This window comes from Pan troglodytes, chromosome 11 (assembly GCF_028858775.2).
Source record: "Pan troglodytes isolate AG18354 chromosome 11, NHGRI_mPanTro3-v2.0_pri, whole genome shotgun sequence".
In the NCBI taxonomy this organism is placed as follows: domain Eukaryota; kingdom Metazoa; phylum Chordata; class Mammalia; order Primates; family Hominidae; genus Pan; species Pan troglodytes.
Genome location: NC_072409.2, coordinates 96,799,789 through 96,824,719, shown reverse-complemented (window position 1 = coordinate 96,824,719; position 24,931 = coordinate 96,799,789). Strand labels below are relative to the sequence as shown.

At 41.7% G+C, this 24,931-nt stretch overlaps 1 protein-coding gene across 3 annotated transcripts in view; it reads right to left on the bottom strand.

Annotated features, from left to right (window-relative positions):
- HAUS6 (HAUS augmin like complex subunit 6) overlaps positions 1–24,143 on the bottom strand; it is a 48,191-nt gene extending 24,048 nt beyond the window's left edge. The window contains exons 1-10 of one of the 3 annotated variants that reach the window (XM_063788709.1): positions 23,519–24,114; positions 21,545–21,670; positions 17,670–17,765; positions 15,319–15,397; positions 14,168–14,300; positions 10,416–10,563; positions 8,076–8,141; positions 7,719–7,767; positions 3,873–4,043; positions 799–992 (exon numbers count right to left, since the gene is read on the bottom strand). In XM_063788709.1, coding sequence (XP_063644779.1) covers positions 799–992; positions 3,873–4,043; positions 7,719–7,767; positions 8,076–8,141; positions 10,416–10,563; positions 14,168–14,300; positions 15,319–15,397; positions 17,670–17,761 — 932 coding nt within the window. In that variant the 5' untranslated portion in view covers positions 17,762–17,765; positions 21,545–21,670; positions 23,519–24,114. Of the gene's footprint in view, positions 1–798; positions 993–3,872; positions 4,044–7,718; positions 7,768–8,075; positions 8,142–10,415; positions 10,564–14,167; positions 14,301–15,318; positions 15,398–17,669; positions 17,766–19,177; positions 19,408–21,544; positions 21,671–23,518 lie in introns of those variants that run through there. The other 2 variants (XM_009456365.4, XM_054658740.2) reach the window with 2 other exon arrangements.
- Between the last annotated feature and the right edge of the window lie 788 nt (positions 24,144–24,931).

The following is a 24,931-nucleotide window of genomic DNA, read 5'->3' as shown; positions in this document are numbered from 1 at the left end:
CCTGAGGTCAGGAGTTCAAGACCAGCCTGGCCAACATGGTGAAACCCCATCCCTACTAAAAATACAAAAATTAGCCAGGCGTGATGGCGCGTGCCTGTAATCTCAGCTACTCGGAGTCTGAGGCAGGAGAATCGCATGAACCCGGGAGATCACACCATTGCACTCTAGCCTGGGCAACAGAGCAAGACTCTGTCTCAAAAAAAAAAGGGGCCTGGCTTGGTGGCTCACGCCTGTAATCCCAGCACTTTGGGAGGTCGAGGCAGGTGGATCATCTGAGGTCGGGAGTTCGAGACCAGCCTGACCAACATGGAGAAAACCCATCTCTACTAAAAATACAAAATTAGCCAGGCGTGGTGGCACATGCCTGTAATCGCAGCTACTCAAGAGGCTGAGGCAGGAGAATCACTTGAACTCAGGAGGCAGGGGTTGTGGTGAGCCAAGATCGCGCCATTGCACTCTAGCCTGGGCAACGAGAGCGAAACTCCGTCTCAAAAAAAAAAAAAAAAAAAAAAAAAAAAACTTTTATAAGGTTTTATGATTAGACCCAACAAAAGAAAACTACAGAAAAGCTAAAATTATTTCACAAAAAAATTATTCAGGGCAAATCATTTATTCCATTAATTTTCCTTTTCCTTTCTGCTTCATGTATATCTCCAAGAGTTGATTATGTAAGGTTTTTGAGTATTAGAATTCTCATACTTGTTTGCCAAAGCTGAAGAGCTATTAAAGTTATACAAGTTTTGTTGAGAAAACCACCCTACTCCTCCCACAGTAAAATAACAGATCTTTTTAGTGTACCTCATATGTTTCAGATCTGATAATCTTTCCTTCTGAAATTTGGTCTCTTTTTCAAGGTAGTGAAGGTCTACCGTCAATCTTGCTTGATCAGCCTGACAACGTTCATATTTCATCACCTTCAAGACTTCATTTAATAACTGAATAACTGTTAAGAGGTTCAGTTTTCCAGCCTCATAAACATTTCCTATGTGCAACTAAGGAATCAGGAGGAGAAAAAATTAGTGAACTACAGGTTGTTACAACAAACTGTTACATAAAAATTTTTATGTTTTTTACTATTGAAGTTTACCTTAAAGAAGAGGGAAAGGCCAGACGCAACGGCTCACACCTGTAATCCCAGCACTTTGGGAGCTGGGGGTGGTGGGGGCAGATCACCTGAGGTCGGGAGTTCGAGACCAGCCTGACCAACATGGAGAAACCCTGTCTCTACTAAAAATACAAAATTAGCTGGGCGTGGTGGCACATGCCTGTAATCACAGCTACTCCAGAGGCTGAGGCAGGAGAATCGCTTGAACCCAAGAGGCAGAGGTTGCAGTGAGCCGAGATTGTGCCATTGTACTCCAGCCTGGGCAATAAGAGTGAAACTCCATCTCAAACAAACAAACAAAAAAAAAAGCGGGGGGAAAAAATCAAATACCCCCAAACATAAAATGACGTAAATAATTTTGGCCCAGTGAAAACTACTAGGAAAGAGTAACATGCCTTGCTACATTTTTTGCTACATTTTTATATTACACAAAAGGTTGAAAACTAGAATAAAAGAAATGTTAATAGATGGAAAGAAAAATAAAGATTGAGCAGAAGCAGCAGGTTTAGTGAAAAGACCATAAATTCATTTTTTAACAGAAGTTACAAATCAATGACCCCTAAAGGCTGTATCTGTACTTAAATGTTTCTTTGGCTTGCACAGTTCTATGTCTTAAAATCATTTGAATTAGTTGCCAATTTTTTAATTTTAATTTTTTTTTTTGAGGCAGAGTCCCACTCTGTCTCCCAGGCTGGGTGCAGTGGCTCAATCTTGGCTCATTGCAGCCTCCGACCCAAGCGTTCAAGCGATCCTCCCACCTCAGCCTCCCAAGTAGCTGGGACTACAGATGTGCACCACCATGCCCAGCTAATTTTTGTATTTTTAGTAGAGACGGGGTTTCATCATGTTGGCCAGGCTGGTCTCAATACCTGACCTCAAGTGATCTACCCTCCTCAGCTTCCCAAAGTGTTGGGATTATAAGTGTGAGCCACCATACCCAGACAGTTTCCAATACTTTTTAAATCATAGATTTCACACAAAAATTATGGGCCAGGCACACTGGCTCACGCCTGTAATCCCAGCACTTTGGGGGCCGAGGCAAGAGGATCATTTGAGGTCAGGAGCTCTAAGCCGGCCTGGCCAACATGGTGAAACCCCGTCTCTACTAAAGAAGTGTCTCTCTTCAGAGAGTCACAACAATATTTTATCTTTGTATCTCTCCAGCATATAGTAGATGCTTGATGAATTGTGTTTTCTAAGAAAACAAAAAAGTAAGCTATCCAGATAATGTCCCATAAGCAAGTGGAAATAACTGGATGGAGTTTGGGTTGATGAGGAGAGACTGCTGAAGTCATGAAATTGGTAAGAAAATACAAATACATTTATAATGAGGGAAAGAAAAAGAGGGCACTAAAAGAACCATGGAGAACATTATTTAAAAATCAGATAGAAAGGCCGGGCATGGTGGCTCATGCCTGTAATCCCAGCACTTTGGGAGGCCGAGGCAGGCGAATCACGAGGTCAGGAGTTCGAGACCAGCCTGGCCAATACGGTGAAACCCCATATCTACTAAAAATATAAAAATTTAGCTGGGCATGGTGGCGGGAGCCTGTAATCCCAGCTACTCGGGAGGCCGAGGCAGGAGAATCACTTGAACCCAGGAGGCGGAGGTTGCAGTGAGCTGAGATCGCGCCACTGCACTTCAGCCCAGGTAAGAGTAAGACCTAAAAAAAAAAAAGTTAGATAGAAAAAAAGAAATCAGGCCGGGCACGGTGGCTTACGCCTGTAATCCCAGCACTTTGGGAGGCCGAGGCAGGTGGATCACTTGAGGTCAGGAGTTCAAAACCCGCCTGGCCAACATAGTGAAACCCCGTCTCTATTAAAAATACAAAAATTACCCAGGCATGGTGGCATACGCCTGTAATCCCAGCTACTTGGAAGGCTGAGGCAGGAGAATGACTTGAACCAAGGACGGGAGGTTGCAGTGAGCTGAGATCATGCCACTATACTCTAGCCTGGGCGACAGCGTGACTCTGTCTCAAAAAAAAAGAAAAAAGAAACCAGTGTGAAAAACAGAGCAGCAGTATGAAAGACCACAGAAAAGCAGAGACACTGAGGTTATAAAGCTAAAGGAAGAAGACTTTACAAGCAACACTTAACAGCATCAAGATAAAACACAAACCAGGGGATGGAGACTTTTTAAAAGGACATTTGGCAATTAGGAGATCACTGTTGTTGCCTTTGAGAATTTATAATGAACTAGTACAGTATCATCTTCCTACTAAGAAACTTCATACTGTCTATACTATATGATGTAGTACTGTACAGGTAAAGGGCAATTAATAAAAGTGAATATAAATATACACACCTTTAACAGTATCACTCCTTATGAAAGTTTTACTAAACACACTCATAGAAATAAATTCTGGCCAGGTGCGGTGGCTCACGCCTGTAATCCCAGCACTTTGGGAGGCCAAGGTGGGTGGATCACCTGAGGTCAGGAGTTCGAGACCAGCCTGACCAACATGGAGAAACCCCGTCTACTAAAAATACAAAATTAGCTGGGTGTGGTGGCACATGCCTGTAATTCCCAGCTACTCGGGAGGCTGAGGCAGGAGAATCGCTTGAACCTGGGAGGTGGAGGTTGCAGTGAGCTGAAACCACGCCACGCCATTGCACTCCAGCCTGGGCAATAAGAGCAAAATTCTGTCTCAAAAAAAAAACAAAAAACAAAAAACAAATTCTGAAAGCAGAAGAACATTGCAAGAAAATATACAATTACATGATAGGAGTTTTCTCAAAAGCTTCCTTAATATCAAATGCTTACCTGAAACATTTGTTTCTCAATTTTGTCAAGTAAGAGCCTTGGAATATTAATAGCAACATTAGTTCCATCTAAAGCATATTGGTTAACAAGACTAAGGACTGAACTAACAACTTCTCTCTCTTTTTCCAAAAACATGAGCGTTTCATTCACTGAAGCCCACAAAGACCGAACCTTTGGAAACAGAAACAAAATATTAAAGTCCACACATAATCTGTACATATATTTTAAAAATGTAAATGTATGTTCACTCTTAGTAACAAATTTCCTAGAATGATTTCTAGTAAGAAAATTAAATAATTATACTTTAATAGTTTAAAAGTCCCTTTGGATATTATTTCCAAAGGGAATTTTTTAAAAAATGTATCGGGAGAATCTAGCTCACTATAATTTTCAAACAAATCTAAGAATTTTTTTGTTTTCAGAGATGGGGTCTTACTATGTTGCCCAGGCCAGACTCAAACTCCTGGGCTCAAGCAATCTTCCCACATCAGCCTCCCAAGTAGCTGGGACTACAGGCACGCACCACTGCACCCAGCTCCAAATCTAAGAAATCTTATACAAGATACAATTAGCATTTTCTATATGCTGACATGTAATCAATCGAATGAAGACCATTCAGGGAGAAATAATTTTAAAAATTTTTCAAGAGAAGCCGGGCGCAGTGGCTCACGTCTGTAATCCCAGCCCTTTGGGAGGCCGAGGCAAGCAGATCACGAGGTCAGGAGATAGAGACCATCCTGGCTAACACGGTGAAACCCCGTCTCTAATAAGAATACAAAAAATTAGCCAGGCGTGGTGGCAGGCGCCTGTAATCCCAGCTACTCGGGAGGCTGAGGCAGAAGAATGGTGTGAACCCGGCAGGCGGAGCTTGCAGTGAGCCAAGATCGCGCCACTGCACTCCAGCCTAGGGGACAGAGCAAGACTCCATCTCAAAAAAAAAAAAAAATTTTTTTTCAAGAGAAAAAAACTACTACATCTCAATTTTAAGTCATTCAGTTTGAGGAAGTGTAAAAAATTATGCTTCATTAAAAGCAAAAAATCTTAGGCATCTACTAATCTATATTCATTAAAATTGATATACAAGAATATTTAGGCATGCACAGTGGCGCATACCTGTAATCCCAGCTACTCAGAAGGCTGAGGTAAAAGGATCCCTTAAGCCCAAGATCCTTGCAAAGAAAAAAAAAAAGAATACTCATAGAATGTCTATTTGTAACAATCAAAAAGTAGAATCAATCCAAAGGTCCATCCAGAGTAAAAAGGGTACATTGGTGCTATATTCATAAAATAGAACACTAAGCAGCAATGAGAATAAACATACTACAATTACACACAACAGCATGGATAAATATCATAAACAATGTTGAGCCAAAGTCAGACACAAAAGAATATATTCTATATACTGGCATTTATATGAAGTTCAAAAACAGGCAAAACTAATCTTTAGTGTAACATGTGAGGGCAGTGTTTCCCCGTGGGGGCAAACAGTGTAAACTAAACAGGTTCAAGGAGGATTCTAGGGTGCTGGTAACATCCTATTCCTTAAATGATGATGGTTACATGGACGTGTTCACTTTGTGAAAATTTGTCAAGCTATATACTTATGAGTTACACATTTCTTGTATATATGTTATGCATTAACAGAATTTACAAAAGAGGGAGGGAGGTGGAGAAATATAATTATACACGTTCTTCCTGCACGATAAAAATACAATATTAAATATCTCTAATTAGTTCACTTTTTTTCTTTTTTCTTTTTTTTTTTTTTGAAACAAGGTCTCACTCTGTCACCCAGGCTGGAGTGCAGTGGCACAATCTTGGCTCACTGCAACCTCTGCCTCCCAGGTTCAAGTGATTCTTGTGCCTCAGTCACCCAAATAGCTGGGACTACAGGTGAGTACCACCACACCAGACTACTTTTTTATTTTTGGTAGAGACAGGGTTTCACCATGTTGGCCAGGCTGGCCTCAAACTCCTGGCCTCATGTGATCCAACCATCTCGGCCTCCCAAAGTGCTCACAGGCGTGAGCCACTGTACCCCCGCCTTTTTTTTTTTTTTTTTTTTTAAGACAGGTCTCGCTCTGTAGCCCAGGCTACAGTCCACTGGCACAACCAGAACACACTGCAGCCTTGAGCTCCTGGGCTCAAACAATCCTCCTGCCTCAGCCTCCTGAGTAGGTGAAACTATAGGTGTGTGCCACCCTAAATATCTCTGACATGTTGTATGGCAAGGTAAAGTTGTTCCCAAAGGAAGACTCATTGGCTAGCAGTCTAGAGGTCTCACAGAATGGCATTTCCTTGATGAATCTGTAATTATCCAGGATCTGGTTCTCATATTTTCCAAGTCTAGATTTTTATCTTGACAATGGCTCAAAGTTGACTGTACTCAGGGAAAACAAATATGAACCAAACTCAGAAGAGACTGATGTGAAAACTTTAATAGGTTCTGCAAATTATTTTAATTATATAATTTGCAATCAGAGATTCATTAAATGGAAAATTCCATGAAGGAAGTGACTTTGCCTTGCCTGTTCTCCTCATTGTTGTAGCCCTAATGTCTACGAGATACCTAGCACATATCAGATGATCAATACATTCACTGAATAAAAATATTGCCTGAAGAGGGCGCTAACCTTTACAGGTGACAATGTGCCTTGGAAGCCAAATTTATACCCACAGCAGCTTGGCATGGCAATCACAGAATCACAACAAAGAGCTTGAGAGAGATTTTATCCAAAAAAAAAAAAAAAAGAAAACCTAAGAAAATACTTAACTCACATCAAAGCCAAACTCTGGAGGCCTCAGATCATTTTCATTTGTCAGAATCCTCCCTCCTGCCAAACCAGCCTCATTTTGATTCCTCATTTTCCTTTCATATTTAACATCTCCCTTCAGTTAATCCATTTTATTTAGATAAATTAATACCACTGACTAGGTTATACTACAATCAAGCAGAGCTTTTTGTACCGGGGTGGAGAATTTCAAATTAATCATGTCTAAAAACCCTTTTGAATATAATTAAGCTTATGAACTATAAGTTCATTTTTCCATTATATTCAAGTGTTTTAGAGGCACTCTATCAATATCTTTATATATACAACCTATGAGTTTAAAAAAAAAAAAAGTAATAGTACTATAAAAAGAAAGGGGACCGGGCGCAGTGGCTCATGCCTGTAATCCCAGCACTTTGGGAGACTGAGGCAGGCAGATCACCTGAGGTCAGGAGTTCAAGACCACCTTGGCCAACATGGTGAAACCCTATCTCTACAAAAATACAAAAATCAGCTGCACATATTGGCACACACCTGTAATCCCACCTACTAGGGAGGCTGAGGCAGGAGAATCGCTTGAACCCAGGAGGCGGAGGTTGCAGTGAGCTGAGACCACGCCACTGCACTCCAGCCTGGGAGAGTGAGACTCCATCTCAAAAGGGGGAGGGGAAGGGGAAGGGAGGCTGGGCGCGGTGGCTCATGCCTGTAATCCCAGCACTTTGGGAGGCCAAGGCATGCAGATCATCTGAGCTCAGGAGTTCAAGACCAGCCTGGCCAACATGGTGAAACTCTATCTCTACTAAAAACACAAAATTAGCCAGGCGTGGTGGCGCATGCTTGTAATCCCAGCTACTTAGGAGGCTGAGGCAAGAGAATCACTTGAACTCAGGAGGCAGAGGGTGTAGTGAGCCAAAATCATGCCACTGCACTCCAGCCTGGGCAACAGAGCAAGACTCCAACTCCAAAAAAAAAAAAAAAAGTGGTAAATAGACTATAAGAGTCCCACTAATTAAGCAAACACTGCATATCACAGAATTTTAAAAGATTAAATTTCTCCTTTTATAAGTTGTCTCACCTTTTGAATTTTTTCTTCCATATTACTGTGGTCATCATAGGGTTCCATTCTAATAAAAATTAAATAATCTAATTAGTCATATTAAAAATCACATGGTAATTTAATATCCAAAGAGCTAATTAGTCTGCAAATCAACCCACCAACAACCACCCCAACAAAAAATAAAACTTAATCTGAAAGCGATAATAATTTATTAGGAAAACTGGATTAGCAGTCATAACTATGCTCTAATCCTATCATCATCTGGCTATTGATATATTATTTTAATTAATGTTTGTGGGAGTCTGTTTCCTAGCCTGTAAAATGCAAGAGCTAAACTAGTATCTAAGGCAACTTCTAGCTCTAAAAGTCACTTACTTCTTTATTTGGTTTTCCAATCCTATACATTCAGATCTCAAGTTTCGTACCTGCTTAACTGATAATCTGCAAGAAAACATACAAAATGACAACTATAATACCATTACGATTAATTAGTATAGCCCACTTCTCTATTTTCCCTTTGCATATCCTTGTTTAAGGCCTCTGGGTACAGCCACCAGCAAGCTAAAGGACTCTAGACTCTCTTTATCACACAAGTGATTCAACATACAGGCTCCCATTGAGATGGACCTAGGACTCGTAGGTTAGTATATCCTCTCCGATCAAAATGATGCAGGTTAGTAAGACGACTCTGCTCTTATCCTCATCTCACATACCCGGGAATAAATTTAAATGTTATCTAATACAGTCAGGCAACATTTCAGTTAATTTCAAAGGATTCTATAGCTTCAGTAATATATAACAAAGCATTCTACAAAGTTATCCTACTGTAATTGTTTACAACTGCAAAAAAGAAATTAGGCCAGGTGCAATGGCTCACACCTGTAATGCCTGTATTTTGGGAGGCTGAGGCAGGAATGTGGCTTCAGGCCAGGAGTTTGAGACCAGCCTGGCTACAAAGCAAGACCCTGTCTCTACAAAAAAATTTAAAAATTAGCTGGGTGTGGTAGAACACGCCTGTACTCCCAGCTACAGTGGGAAGATCACTTGAGCCCAGGAGGTCAAGGCTGCCGTGAGTCATAATCATGCCACTGCACTCTAGTCTAGCTAAGCAACAGAGCAAGACCTTGTCTCAAAAAAAAAAAACAAAAACAAAAAACCACATGCACACACAATTATATACAACCTATTCTTTGAGAGTAACAGCCTTGTCTGTCCTGTTTAATTCTGTAATATCAATGCCTAAACAGTATCTGACACATAGAAGAAACTCCAAGAAAAAAAGATATGCTGCAGAGATGAACCTAAACATAAAATAGCATTAAGTGGTTTAAAAAAATGATGGACTACCTACCTGAAAGAATATCTGCTTAATGAAATATCCACTAACAAGACTAATGGACATTAAAAGTAATACACTGGTAGGGTACAGTGGCTCACGCCTATAATCCCAGCACTTTGGGAGGCTGAGGCGTGTGGACCACCTGAGGTCAGGAGTTCGAGACCAGCCTGGCCAACATGGCGAAACCCCTTCTCTACTAAAAAATACAAAAATTAGCTAGGCATGGTAGCATGCACCTGTAATCCCAATTACTCGGGAGGCTGAGGCAGGAGAATTGCTTGAACCTGGGAGGTGGAGGTTGCAGTGAGCCGAGATTGTGACACTGCGCTCTAGCCGGGGCAACAGAGTGAGACTCCGTCTCAAAAAAAAAAAAAAAAAAATAGTAATACACTATGGCAATATGCAAAAATTTACAGAATGAAATATCAAGACAAAAAAGGATACGAAATAAAATAAACATTACAATTACAACTTTAAAACATACTTCCATATTTTACAAAGCACATAAGAAAACTGAACTTTTTAAACTAAAGTGGGCCGGGCACAGTGGCTCATGCCTGCAATCCCAGCACTTTGGGAGGCCAAGGCAGGCGGATCACTTGAGGTCAGGAGTTCGAGACCAGCATGGTCAACATGGCAAAACCCGGTCGCTACTATAAATACAAAAAAAAAAATGAGCCAGGCGTGGTGGCAGGCGCCTGTAATCTCAGCTACTCAGGAGCCTGAGGCAGGAGAATCATTTGAACCCAGAAGGTGGAGGTTGCAGTGAGCCAAGATTGCACTACTGCACTCAAGCCTGGGCAACACAGCGAGACTCCATCCCAAAATAAATAAATAAATAAGTAAAGTGATCTTTTATTTTTCCCTAAACTTACATCTATAGTATGCCTAAAGTTTTAAAATATTTTAGGCAGAAGTTATCTGACTATAGCCAGCCACAGTGGCTCATGTCTGTAATCTCAGCACTTTGGGAGGCTGAGATGGGCAGAATACGTGAGCTCAGAAGTTTGAGATCAGTCTAGGCAACATGGTGAAACCCCGTCTCTATTGAAAATACAAAAATTAGCTGGGCATGGTGGCCTGCGCCAATAATCCCAGGTACTCTGGAGGCTGAGGTGGAAGGATGACTTAAGCCTAGGAAGCAGAGGCTGCAGTGAGCCGACATCGCACCACCGCATTCCAGCCTAGGAGCCTGGGTGACAGAACCACACCCTGTCTCAGATAGGAAAAAAAAAAAGAAGAAGTTACCCGACTTTAAAATAGAAAGATAACCGCCAAGGTTTTCAGGTAGGCATGGATTATTTCTCCTGACATTATATTGGTGACATCTGTTCAAAAGAAAGAAATTATTTTCTAACTATCAAGGTACTACTTACTGTGCATTTTCCTGATATTTTTGGGTAACACAATCTTGTCTTTGCAAAATTTGTAAAAATCTGCTACGTGCGAAATGGCATCTGGCAATGCATTTGTGCAAGTCCTGTGGTTTTATGTTAAATGTCTCTACAAAATGATGAGAAGAATCTACACAGAACACAAATAAGATTATAGAAAACAGGCTGGTCTGATAGTAGTGGGTTATCAGAAATAAACATTAGTGTCACTAACGTTGGTGGTATACAATCTCCCACTGCTAAATCTGATTGACTTTTAAAAAAAGGAAAACAGACTTACAAGCTAATAAATACCAAAAATGTTGAATTTCAATATTAAGAAATTAACATCATGTAACTAACAACTCCCCAAAAGCTAGTATACCACAAACATATAACAACTAATGTTTTGTTTTGGTATTTTGGGTTGTTTTTTTGAGACAGGGTCTCACTCTATTGCCCAGGCTGGAGTGCAGTGGCACAAGCATAGGTCACTGCAGCCTCAACCTTCCGGGTTCAAGCAATCCTCTCACCTCAGCCTCCAGAGTAGCTGAGACTACAAGCACGCACCACCATGCCCAGCTAGTTTTTTTTTTATTATTTTTTGTAGAGACTGGGTCTGAAGGTGTTGCCCAGGCTAGTCTTGAACTCCAGGACTCAAGGGATCCTCCTGTCTCAGTCTCCCAGAGTGCTGGGATTACAGGCCACCACATTCAGCCTGACACAACTAATGTTAATGAAAGTAAGATGACCTTTTTTTAAGGCAGGCAACTAAAAAAGATTTCTAAAGGCGAGTTATTTTACACAATTAAAAATTCTCAGAGTGTATCCACCTAAAAAAATTCTTATTATAATTTGATATATCTAGAAATACATTTATATCCGTAATAGTGTATTTATTTATAGATACCTCAAATTATAATAAGAGCTACTTTGCTTCCAAACAGAATCTTTTCTTTTTCTTTTTTTGAGACGGAGTCTCCCTCAGTCACCCAGGCTGAAGTGCAGTGGCGTGATCTCAGCTCACTGCAACCTCCGCCTCCAGGGTTCACGCCATTCTCCTGCCTCAGCCTCCCAAGTAGCCGGGACTACAGGTGCCCGCCACCACGCCCAGCTAATTTTTTGTAATTTTAGTAGAGACGGGGGTTCACCCTGTTAGCCAGGATGATCTTGATCTCCTGGCCTCATGATCCGCCCGCCCTGACCTCCCAAAGTGCTAGGATTATAGGCGTGAGCCACCTCGCCCAGCCATAGAATCTTTTAACAAAGGAAGAAAGTCAATATAAAAAGATAAGAGGAGATCACATCATCTCCATTGCTGCCATCAGTTTACTTTTCCTCCTAGTAAGACCAATAGGACAGGATAACCAAATAAAACCACTGTTCATTTCTCAAACAATTCGTCACTGTGTTACTAAAAACCAGAGTAGACCTGAGAATAACTCATGTAAATATTTCAGAGTTCAGGTTTTTACCTGTAATAAATCCTACTTTAACATGGTTCAATACAACAAAAACATGAATATTCTGAAAATCAGGGACTTCCACAATGTATTAACATTGCTTATCCAGGTTCTAGCATTGCCTCAGAGAAACCACCAGAATTGGCCGGGCGCAGTGGCTCAGGCCTGTAATCCCAGCACTTTGGGAGGCCGAGGCGGGTGGATCACAAGGTCAGGAGTTCGAGACCAGCCTGGCCAACATAATGATACCCCATCTGTACTAAAAATACAAAAAAATTAGCAGGCATGGTGGCGCATGCCTGTAGTCCCAGCTACTCGGAAGGCTGAAGCAGTAGAATCGCTTGAACCCGGGAAGTGGATGTTGCAGTAAGCCGAGATCGCGCCACTGCACTCCAGCTTGGGCAACAGAGTGAGACATCGTCTGCGAAAAAAAAAAAAAAGAAACCACCAAAATTTCTAAATATTTAACAGGAAATGAGTGTACTGAATTTAGAAGTTATCTAGACTCTGAACATGTTGACTGGAATTGGTTTAAATCCAGAAATAGAACAATCCATGCTTAGAAGTCTTATGCCTTATAAAATCCAAACACATATATTTTATATAAAATAGTTTGTATTACATGTAATTGGGGCAGATCACCCAGTAGCAGAAAAACTGGAAACATTCTTATATTACATTTGTAATCCTAGCAGTTTGGGAGGCCAAGGTGGCAGGATTACTTGAGACCAGGAGTTCGAATCAAAACCAGCCTGGGCAACATAGGGAGACCCACCCCATCTCTTAAAAAAAAATAAAACTTTTTTGAGACTGAGTCTGCTCTATCACCCAGGCTGGAATGCAGTGGTGCAATCTTGGCTCACTGCACACTCTGCCTCCCAGGTTCAAGCGATTCTCGTGCCTCAGCCTCCCAAGTAGCTGGGATTACAGGTGCCCACCACCATGCCAGGCTAATTTTTGTATTTTCAGTAATGACAGGGTTTCACCATGTTGGCCAGGCTGGTATCGAACTCCTGACCTCAGGTGATCTGCCTACCTCAGCCTCCCAAAGTCCTGGGATTACAGGCATGAGCCACCACACTCAGCCAAAAAATAAACATTTTTTTTAAGTACAAATTGCTCTTAAACATGAAACAATTTTCAACCTCACTAATAAGAGAAATACAAATTAAAACTATACTGAGATTCCACTGTAACCTATCAGACTGAAAAGATTAAAATGTCTGGTCACATACGATGCTAATAAGCCTTTAGGAAAACAGACATTATCCATACAATAGTGATAAAAGTATCAGTTGTCGCCGGGCACGGTGGCTCATGCATGTAATCCCAGCACTTTAGGAGGCCAAGGCAGGAAGACTGCCTGAGCACAGGGGTTCAAGACCAGCCTGGGAAATATGGTGTAACCCTGGTATTAAAAAAAACAACAACAACAAAAGGCCTGGTGTGGTGTCTCACGCCTGTAATCCTAACACTTCGGTGTAATCCTAACACTTTGGGAGGCCGAGGCAGGCGGATCACCTGAGGTCGGGAGTTTGAGACCAGCCTGACCAACAGGGAGAAACCCCATCTCTACTAAAAATACAAAATTAGCCGGGTGTAGAAGTGCATGCCTGTAATCCCAGCTACTCAGGGGGCTGAGGCAGGAGAATCACTTGAACCCAGGAGGCAGAGGTTGCGGTGAGCCAAGATCGCGCCATTGCACTCCAGCCTGGGCAACAAGAAAAAAAACTCCGTCTCAAAAAAAAAAACAAAAAAAAAAAGCCAGGCGCATTGGCTCATACCTGTAATCCCAACACTTTGGGAGGCCCAGGTGAGCAGATCATCTGAGGTCAGGAGTTCAAGACCAGCCTGGCTAACATGGTAAAACCCCATTTCTAATAAAAATACAAAAAATTAGCCAGTCATGGTGGCACACACCTGTAATCCCAGCTACTCAGGAGGCTGAGGCAGGAAAATTGCTTGAACCTGGGAGGCAGAAGTTGGAGTGAGCCAAGATCACAGCATCGCACTCCAGCTTGAGCGAAACTGTGTCTCAAAAAAAAAAAAAAAAAAAAAAGTTTCCCAACCCTTGTATTAGAACATAATAAAATAATATAAATAGTTAACTGTGTTTATTATGAGAAGATTTTAAAGTACAGTTCCAGTAGAATATTAACCATTTCCTTTTTGGGGTACATTAATGTTTTAACTTACCTTGATCTTACTAAGATCTCTTCATGATTTAAAAATTGTAAAGAACAATAAAAATTTAAGAATCAAAACAAAAAATCTTTTATAAGTTGAACTTACTTTTAGAATTGGATTTAATATATTTCATTGCAACAAATCTTGCAAAATGATACATCAGATGAATAAACTTAGGACCACCAGGAGAAAGAAATAGTGAACCAACAACTTGAGGAAAGCTACTTCCACATTCACCCTATGAAGAAAAGAAATAAGATGATTTGAAGACCTTGTTAACAATAACTCTTACATTTACATCACACTATTTTTGTTAAAGGGTGTGACAGTCTTGCAATAGAAGTCCCACATTTTCATAAGCACTATGCTATAGGTTGGCGTGGGGTTCCCTAGGACCTCTTCATAGCACAGTGGCTTGGACACATCCAACTTTGCAGCAGAGTGCAAAGCAGTCCAAGTGGGTAAGGCCCCCAGGCCACTGTCTCCTCATCACACTATTTTTGAAACATAAAAGAATTTGATCAGGGCTGGGTGTGGTGGCTCATACCTGTAAACCCAGCATTTTGGGAGGCCGAGGCAGACGGATCACTGGAGGTCAGGAGTTCAAGACCAGCCTGGCCAACATGGTGAAACCCCGTCTCTACTAAAAATACAAAAGTTATCTGGGCATGGTAGTACATGGCTGTAATCCCAGCTACTCAGGAGGCTGAGATGGGAGAATCGTTCGAACCTGGGAGACAAAGGTTGCAGTGAGCCAAGACTGCGCCATTGCACTCCAGCCTGGGTGACGGAAGAAGACTCTGTCTCAAAAAAAAGTAATAATAAAATAAAATAAAGAATTTGATCAGAATTAATCCTTTTAAACCACAAGTTACCTGTTTTGGTTTTTCTAAACTCTACGTGGACCTGGTCAGAAAAAAACAATTATAATGATACAGACACAATCATTGATACTATCTGGGGAAACAAACTAAAATAATATACGGTTGGAAAAGTTTTCTTTAAACAAAAACTGTGCTATAAACTCTCAGGAACTCTAAAACCTATTTTCAGTACACCTAGCCAGCAAAGCTGGTTTCTTCTAAATATATAGAATCCCAACCAAAAACCATCAAAGAAGAGTATTTTAACTAATATTTCCTTGCTTATACTGATAGCATTAAAGCATTAAAAGGATTTCACCTCTAAAAAGTTAAAGAGTTAAAGTAGTTTTTAACTTCTTAAAGTCTGTATCTTCTAACAAAAAGAATACTTACAGAAATCCTTTTTATCCATTCACAGCAATGTTTTCGGAATTCAGTATCACTTTTTTGGTCAAATGGGGGCCAACAAAATCTGGAAAACAAAAATAAAAGCTTAAGGACTATGCACAACAATAGCCAAAAAAAAAAGCCTCAGCAAATTTTTTAAAAATCAAACTTATTTCTAATAACAGAAATACTAATGCATGGCCAAGCGCGGTGGCTCACACTTTTAATCCCAGCACTTTGGTAAGCCAATGCAGACAGATCACTTGAGGCCAGGAGTTTGAGACCAGCCTGGCCAACATGGAGAAATCCCATCTCTACTAAAAATATAAAATTAACTAGGCATAGTGGTGTGCGCCTATAGCCCCAGCTACTCGGGAGCTGAGGCACGAGTATTGCTTGAACCCAGGAGATGGAGTCTGCAGTGAGCCAAGATGGCACCACTGCACTGCAGCCTGGGTGACCCTGTCTCAAAAGAAAAAAAAACCATTAAAGTGAAATGAATTAAAGCTAAACTTCTTAGATAACAGCTAGAGAGACACCAACCTGTGAGAAATTTAATTTTTTTATTTATAAACATCTATAGGGTTGAGTTCTGTGTCATACAAATAACTAAAATGTATTAAATGAGGGAATGAACAGCTATAAAAATTGCTGAAAATCAGCTAAAGGCAACAATCTCAATGGATCCACTGGACTAGTGCATAAAGACAATATAAATAAATTAGTAAATTAAGCCTGAAAAGAAATAGTAATCTTGCCAGAGAGAAACATAAACAGATATATATGAAGAAGAGAAAAAATGGCATACAAGATTATGACTCCTAGAGATAATCCTTATCATAACTGTGGGTGCTATTGTTTTGTGGCTAAACAAGACAGAAAAACATTAAAAAGAGAAGTTTTGCTTCAACTTTGGTCAAAAATATTAGGGTTTAAAATTTACCTACTGATTTCCTTTCACAGTCAGGCTTTTCCAAATTTTTATTCTGAGGCATAATTATTTAAGGCCTCATACCTTTTCTATAACTACATTCAGTATTCACAGAAAAAACTGAGCATGCATAGGAAACAAAAAGACTAAAAGGCTAGAATGTCAACAGTGATACTCCATGGTTGACGGGTTTCAAAACAATTTTTACATTTTCCTATATTTTCTGAATTACTTAAAATGAGCCATAACGTTGATAATCAGCAAAAAAAAAAAAAAAAATTAAAATCTGTTTTTATTTGGACAGAAGAAACCCTATACCTTAATAATAGGGAATTCCAAAAAATCACCCAAACATACCTATTATCCTGCATACTCAGAACTTTAAATAAAAGCAAAATATTCAAAATAGATTATCAAAAATGAAAATAATGCCCTAAGCGATAGATCTACTTGTTGCTTTTCTATATAAAAGATTGATGGTACAATATAAATACCAAAATAAATTTGAACACTTTTTTAGATAGCAGAAACACAAATCACATGCAAAATAACTTAGGACTGAGACTTGTGGGTGCTTACATTTTTATCTCCTTCTTAAATTAATATTCAACAGCATATAACAGTAGAGTAAATGTAATAGGAATGATTTTTGCCTAAAGCAATTGATGCTTTAATATATCAATGAAAAAAATAAGGATTTACAGATAGCCGTGTAGACAAAGCAACACTGCCTATAGGAAAAGTAGTAAGGCATAGAGTACCGAGCAAAAAAAATTGGGCAAAATCAAGTTCATACGGATTGATATCATTTAATTGTTTTGCTAACAATAATTTGCTTAATTATTAAGACCGTAAATAAAATGTTAAGAAATCTATAAAAACTATATTACTTATAAAATACACAATGATTTTAAGATATGTACCAAAGAAAAAAATCACCCAGATTTATAAAGATTAAGTATTAAATGTATAAGACTCAAACCTGAATTTTGTAATATTCATTCAAAACAACAGTCAAAGGCCAAGTTGAAATTCTGGCTTATGCCAGGCGCGGTGGCTCACGCCTGTAATCACAGCACTTTGGGAGGCCGAGGCAGGTGGATCACCTGAGGTCAGGAGTTTGAGACCAGCCTGACCAACAAGGTGAAACCCCAGCTCCAATAAAAATGCAAAACTTAGCTAGGCGTCGTGGCAGTCGCCTGTAATCCCAGCTACTCAGGATGCTGAGACAGAATTTCTTGAACCCAGGAGGCAGAGGTTGCAGTGAGCCTAGATCACGCCACTGAACTCCAGCCTCGGTGACGGAGTGAGACTCCGTCTCAAAAAAAAAAAAAAAAAAAAAGGAGAGAATTCTGGCTTGTATCAAAACGCTGTCCATTTTCAAATTTGGAAAGAAATTTAAGAAAATGAAATTATTTTTCCTTACTTGAAAACTTCTTTGGTGAGAGACTGGTCCAGAACTTGAAACAAAAAATAAGAAATTATATGAAAGGCATCACGGTTCAGCTTGTCAAACATGTTCCTAGTGGTTAAAAATGAAATAGAAATAGAAAAAGAAAAAGGTTAATAAGCTAAACATCATCAAAAGCTGAGTAAGACTTTGACACAAATTAATGTTTTCATTCTCTTCAGGAAGTCAAGGCAAATTAATTTTTCTCATCCATGTGTATTTTATAACCAGTAAGAAAAACATACAAGCTTTCATTTTCTAATTCTGAAAACACAGATTCAATATAAGACTGGCAGAACTGGCTTTAATGAAAACACTCCACAGAAAAGGAAGGAAAACCTATTTCAAGAGAAACATGCCTTATAATGGTAACAACCTACATTTACTGAATAACAATAAATAGCTAATATTTATTAAGAGTACATGTTAGACCTAAAACCATCAAAACCCTAGAAGAAAACCTAGGCAATACCATTCAGGACATAGGCATGGGCAAGGACTTCATGTCTAAAACACCAAAAGCAATGGCAACAAAAGCCAAAATTGACAAATGGGATCTAATTAAACTAAACAGCTTCTGCACAGCAAAAGAAACTGCCATCAGAGTGAACAGGCAACCTACAGAAAGGGAGAAAATTTTGCAACCTACTCATCTGACAAAGGGCTAATATCCAGAATCTACAATGAACTCAAACAAATTTACAAGAAAAAAACAAACAACCCCATCAAAAAGTGGGTGAAGGATATGAACAGACACTTCTCAAAAGAAGACATTTATGCAGCCAAAAAACACAGGAAAAAATGCTCATCATCACTGGCCATCAGAGAAATGCAAATCAAAACCACAATGAGATACCATCTCACACCAGTTAGAATGGCGATCATTAAAAAGTCAGGAAACAACAGGTGCTGGAAAGGATGTGGAGAAAGCACTGATTTGAAATATGTCACCTCACCCTAGAGTCCAGGGTCTTCACTACTAGATTTTTATTCCCAGAACCATCTTTATAACATAATGCTGGCAATAGTTTTTATTGTTCCAATTACCCTAATTAATCAAAACAAAGCCTAAAAAAAAAAAAATGTGAAAACAAAAATGAAAGAACACTAAACCCTTTAAGAAAATGTCACACAACTATAAGGAATCAAGAGTTAACTTAAACGGCAAAGCATGAAATTTCCTTCCAAAAAATCAAATCAAGTGAATTTCTGACTTAGGATTACTATTCTCTTGTGTAAGTTCCTATGCCTATCCATTTGTCAAACAACACTCTTGTCCTTAGGACGTCTCTACTCTTCAAGTAACACAAATGAAGTTCCATCTATCCTACTTCCTTACCATCTCTCAAACCTGTTGTTTTTTCACAAAGTACCTTGTTCTCTTCTCTTTGACACTTATTGTAATTTGTAATAAGATATTTGTTAAAGATTTGTTCCATCACTAGACTAAAATTCTGTAAGGGGTCGGGTGCAGCGGCTCACACCTGTAATCCCAGCATTTTGGGAGGCCAAGGCAGGCAGATCATGAGTCAAGAAATTGAGACCATCCTGGCCAACATGGTGAATCGCCGTCTCCACTAAAAATACAAACATTAGCTCGGCGTGGTGGCGTGCACCTGTAATCCCAGCTACTCAGGAGGCTGAGGCAGGAGAATCGCTTCAACCCAGGAGGCAGAGGTTGCAGTGAGCCAAGATCGCGCCACCGCACTCCAGCCTGGCAACAGAGCAAGACTTCGTTTCAAAAAAAAAAAAAAAAATTATATAAGGGAAAATTTATATCTATTCTCTTCACCACTGTATAGCCAGGTCTAATACAGTGGTCAATAAATATTTGTTGAATGAACAAATAAACGAATCACCTCTTTTTATTCCTACTGCCACTTTAGTTCAGGCCTAAATAATTAACTGCAAAGCGCTTCTTCCCCTTCTATCTATTCTCTGTAATGCAACCATATGATTTTTCCAAACTGCAAACCTTTTGGGCAAACACCTTGGAATGGATTGTTGAGTCATACGTTATGTTTAACATTTAAAAAAAAGTGGAGCCGGCCCGGTGGCTCACGCCTGTAATCCCAGCACTCTGGGAGGCCGAGGCGGGTGGATCACCTGAGGTCGGGAGTTCGAGACCAGCCTGACCAACATGGAGAAACCCCGTCTCTACTAAAAATACAAAATTAGCAGGGCATGGTGGCGCATGCCTAAAATCCCAGCTACTCCAGAGGCTGAGGCAGGAGAATCGCTTGAACCTGGGAGGCGGAGGTTGCGGTGAGATCATGCCATTGCACCCCAGCCTGGGCAACAAGAGCAAAACTCCATCTCAAAAAAAAAAAAAAAAGAAAAAAAGAAAAGTGGTCATACCACTACAGGGTCATAGAAACAAAAAAATCATAAACTGCAAACCAAAGAGAACGTATACGTATAAAATGTAAGTGAATAAAAAATAATGGGGTTTTTTTTGTTTGTTTTTTTGTGTTTTTTTTTTGAGACGGAGTCTCGCTCTGTCCCCCAGGCTGGAGTGCAGCGGCGCGATCTCAGCTCATTGCAAGCTCTGCCTCCTGGGTTCACGCCATTCTCCTGCCTCAGCCTCCCGAATAGCTGCGACTACAGGCACCCGCCAACACGCCCGGCTAATTTTTTGTATTTTTAGTAGAGATGGGGTTTCACCGTGTTAGCCAGGATGGTCTCAATTTCCTGACCTCGTGATCCGCCCATCTCGGCCTCCCAAAGTGCTGGAATTACAGGCGTGAGCCACCGCACCCGGCCTCTTTTTTGTTTTTAAGAGACAGGGTCTCACTCTTGTTACCCAGGCTGGAGTGCAGTGCTACCATCACAGCTCACTGTAGCCTCGAACTCCTGGGCTCAAGCAATACTCCCACCTTGCCCTCCCATAGCACAGGGATTAACAGGTGTGAACCACCATGCCTAGCCTAATTGCATTTTTAAGAGACAGGGTCTGGCTATGTTGCCCAGGCTGGTCTCAAATTTCTGACCTCAAGCAATCTCCCACCTCAGCCTTCTGAGTAGCTGGATTTACAAATGCATCGAGCAATTTTAAAAGTAAATTTGGCAGGGTGCAGTGGCTCATGTCTGTAATCCCAGCACTTTGGGAGGCTGACGCGGGAGGATCACTTAAGCCCAGAAGGTCAAGACCAGCCTATGCAACACAGTGAGAACCCATCTCTACAAAAAGAATAGAATTAAACTTAGCTGGCCAGGTGTGGTGGCTCACGCCTATAATCCCAGCACTTTGGGAGGCCAGGTGGATCACAAGGTCAGGGATTTAAGATTCGGCCTGGCCAAGATGGAGAAACCCCGTCTCTACTAAAAATACAAAAAAATTAGCCAGGCGTGGTGGCAGGCGCCTGTATTCCCAGCTACTCGGGAGGCTGAGGCAAAGAATTGCTTGAACCAGGGAGGCAGGGGTTGCAGTGAGTCCAGATCGCACCACTGCACTCCCGCCTGGGCGACAGAGCAAGACTCCATCTCAAAAAAAAAAAAAAAAAAGAATTAAAACTAGCCAGGCGTGGCAGCAGGCACCTGTAATTCCAGCTATTCGGGAGGCTGAAGTGGAAGGAAGGATGGCTTGAGCCCAGGAGATGGAGGCTGCAGTGAGCCACATTCAGGCCACTGCACTCCAGCCTGACAGACAGAGCCAGACTATCTCAAAAAATAAAAACAAAAAAGTAAATTTAATGCCACATCCATGTTGAAAGCATTTAAAGTGGACATGTGTTACAAGATGGTGGATCCTGCAGAGAAAAGGGAATGCTTGTACTTTGTTGGTGGAATGTAAAGTAGTACAGCCATTATGGGAAACCATAGGCTCCTTAAAAAACTAAAAATAGAAGTACCATATGATCCAGCAATCCCACTGCTGGGTATATATCCAAAAGGAAGGAGATCAGTATATGAAAGAGGCATCTGCACTCCCATGTTTAGTGACACATTATTCACAATAGTCGAGATACAGAATCAACCTAAGTTGAATGGATAAAGAAAACAGATGAATGGATAAAGAAATTGTGGTATATATACACAATGGAATATTATTCAGCCACACAAAAAGAAGAAAATCCTGTCATCTGCAGCAACATGGATGGGACCGGAGGTCATTATCTTAAGTAAAATAAACCAGGCACGGAAAGACAAATATCACATGTTCTCACATGTGAAAGCAAAAAAAGCGGACCTCATGGAGGTAGGGAGTAGAATGGTGGTTAACACAGTCTAGGAAAGGAAAAGGGAGAGAAGGAGGGAGGAAGAGAAGTTGATTAACGGGTACAAATATACAGTTAGATAGAAGGAATAAGTTCTAGTGTTCAATAGTACATAAGTGAAACTATAGTTAAAAATAATTTATTGTATATTTTAAAATAGCTAGAAAAGAACTGAAATGTTTCCAACACAAAGGAAAGATAAATGTTTGACATGATGGCTATCCCATTTATCCTGATCTGATCCTTATACATTGTTTAAGTGTATCAAAATATCAAAATTTTATATCCCCAAAATATGTACAACTATGAACATAAATAAAACAGGCCAGGCTCGGTGGCTCACATCTGTAATCCCAGCACTTGGAGTGGCCAAGGCGGGGGGATTGCTGGAGGCCAGGAGCTCAAGACCAGCCTGGGCAACATGCCGACCCTAGGCATGGTGCCACGCACCTGTAGTCCCAGCTACTCAGGAGGGTGAAGTGGGAGGATCGCCTGAGCCCAGGAGTTAGAGGCTGCAGTGAGCTGTGATCGCACAACTGCACTCCAGACTGGGCGACACAGTGGGAGACCCTGTCTCAAAACAAAAAACAATGGCTCATATCTATAATTCCAGCACTTTGGAAGACCGAAGCAGGAGGATTGCTTGAGCCCAGGAATTTTGAGACCAGCCTGGGCAACATGGTTAGCTACTATCTCTAAAATAAAAATACTTTAAAAAAATAGAGGCCGGGCACGGTGGCTCACGCCTGTAATCCCAGCACTTTGGGAGGCCGAGGCAGGTGGATCATGAGCTCAGGAGATCGAGACCATCCTGGCCAACATGGTGAAACCCCGTCTCTACTAAAGATACAAAAATTAGCTGGGCGTGGTGGCAAGTGCCTGTAATCCCAGCTACTCGGGAGGCTGAGGCAGGAGAATCGCTTGAACCAGGGAGTTGGAGGTTGCAGTGAGCCGAGATCGTGCCACTGCACTCCAGCCTGGCAACAGAGCGAGACTCCATATGAAAGAAAAGAATTCCTCTTGGCCTACAGTGGGAATGATTAAATAGAGATACTGGCTAAAGTTGATAAAACAGAAGTGGAAAAAGTAGGGAAGGGGCTTTTACTTTCCATACTTTTCTTAAAAGGGTATTTGTTTTTAATACCCTTCTCCGTTGTTTTATGCTAACTCCAACATGCCTTACTAATTAAAAAATTAAAAATTATAAAATTAAACAACCACCTTCAAAGGCTCCCTTGAGTCCAAAAGGTGTTTTGTACATATGGTTCCCATGCTCTTCCACTACCACCCGCCATCCCTCCCACTACTTCACAAACCACCCCTCCACCACATAGGCAGAGTTAAGCTGCTCCTCCAGTTTTGCACTCTCCCCATCTGCAGACTTTTGCACTCCCCTACAGAGCGCTTCCGGCACTCTTGCATTATTTACTGTCTGTCTCTGCCCCTAGGCTGGCAGCAACTGGGAGTAGGAACTTTGGAGCCAATGCCTGGCACAGAGTAACTGCTCAACCAATTCTGATTAATCAACCTCCGGGGTGTACAAAAGGGCGAGTCCCCCGGCGTCCCCCGGTTCAGGCTCCCCCGCCCCGCCGGCCCCGGCCTCCTTACACTCCGAGGTGCGTGTGCGACACGATCTTTCCGCAGGCAATGGTTGCCGGGCCTGGCTCGAAGCCGAGCGCCTGCAGATACATCCAGAGATGCTCCTTCTCGAAAGCGGTGACCGAGGCCGAGCTCATCCTCGCGGTAGGCACGGCGGCTGCAAAGAAAGAAAGAGCAAGCCCAGGGGACTCGGAGGGCCCTCAAGATCCCTCCCTACGGTCAGCCTGAGGTCGCGGTGGTCCTTCCATTGCCAACGCCTGCTCCTTTCACGCCCAGAGCCATTTCGCCTCAAAGGGCCTTACAACCTCCGGGAAACTGAGTTTCTAACGGTATAGTGCGGCCACCACTGCCTAAGCGAAGCCACCACAAACCGAGACTCCCGCCCTTAACGAAGAGCAGTGTGCGCCGGCGCCGCCAGGCGTCCGAGGGAGGAGGGACTTCCGGCAAAGACTATATCTCCCGCCATGCAATGCGTCCTTCTCTCCTCCCTTCCGGCCATGCCCAGCCAAGAAACTACAAGACCCACGGGGCATTGCGCGGCCAGCGACTTGCTCTGCGCTTGCTTAACCGCTGTCGTGCCCAGATCCTCGGGCCTTTGGGTTTCTGATTCTTGGTTAGTGGGGTCCATTTGCTTGTGTATCCTAGTTGTTACGTCACAAAAAAGCCATAAATGGAGCACTATGCCTCGGTGTAGAGATAAAGCATTGGTTCCATCCTCCGCTATGCTCACTGTGACTCTAATCAAGCCACGTAATCTCTGAGCCTCATTTCTGTCGTTAGCGAAATCTATGTCCTCAAATGCTGGATGTTCCTTTTCCTGCTTTAAATGAAATCTGGCTCTATACTCCCCCTGCAGTCCTTTTTTTTTTTTTTTTTTTTTTTTTGAGACGGGGTTTCGCTCTTGTTGCTCAAGTTGGGGTGCAGTGACGCGATTTCGGCTCACTGCAACCTCCGCCTCCCGGGTTCAAGCGATTCTCCTGCCTCAGCCTCCCGAGTAGCTGGGATTAGCAGGTGTCCGCCACCACGCCCGGCTAATTTTTTTGTATTTTTAATGGAGACGGGGTTTCGCCATTTTGGCTGGCTGGTCTCGAACTCCTGACCTCAGGTTATCTGCCGGTCTTGGCCTCCCAAAGTGCTGGGATTACAGGCGTGAGCCACTGCGCCTGGCCGCCTGCAGTCCTCTTATTTTTTTTTTTTTTTTTTTTTTTTTTTTTTTTTTTTTTGAGACGGAGTCTAGCTCTGTCGCCCAGGCTGGAGTGCAGTGGCGCAATCTCGGCTCACTGCAAGCTCCGCCTCCCAGGTTCGCGCCATTCTCCTGCCTCAGCCTCCCGAGTAGCTGGGACTACAGGCTCCCACCACCACGCCGGGCTAATTTTTTGTATTTTTAGTAGAGACGGGGTTTCACCGTGTTAGCCAGGATGG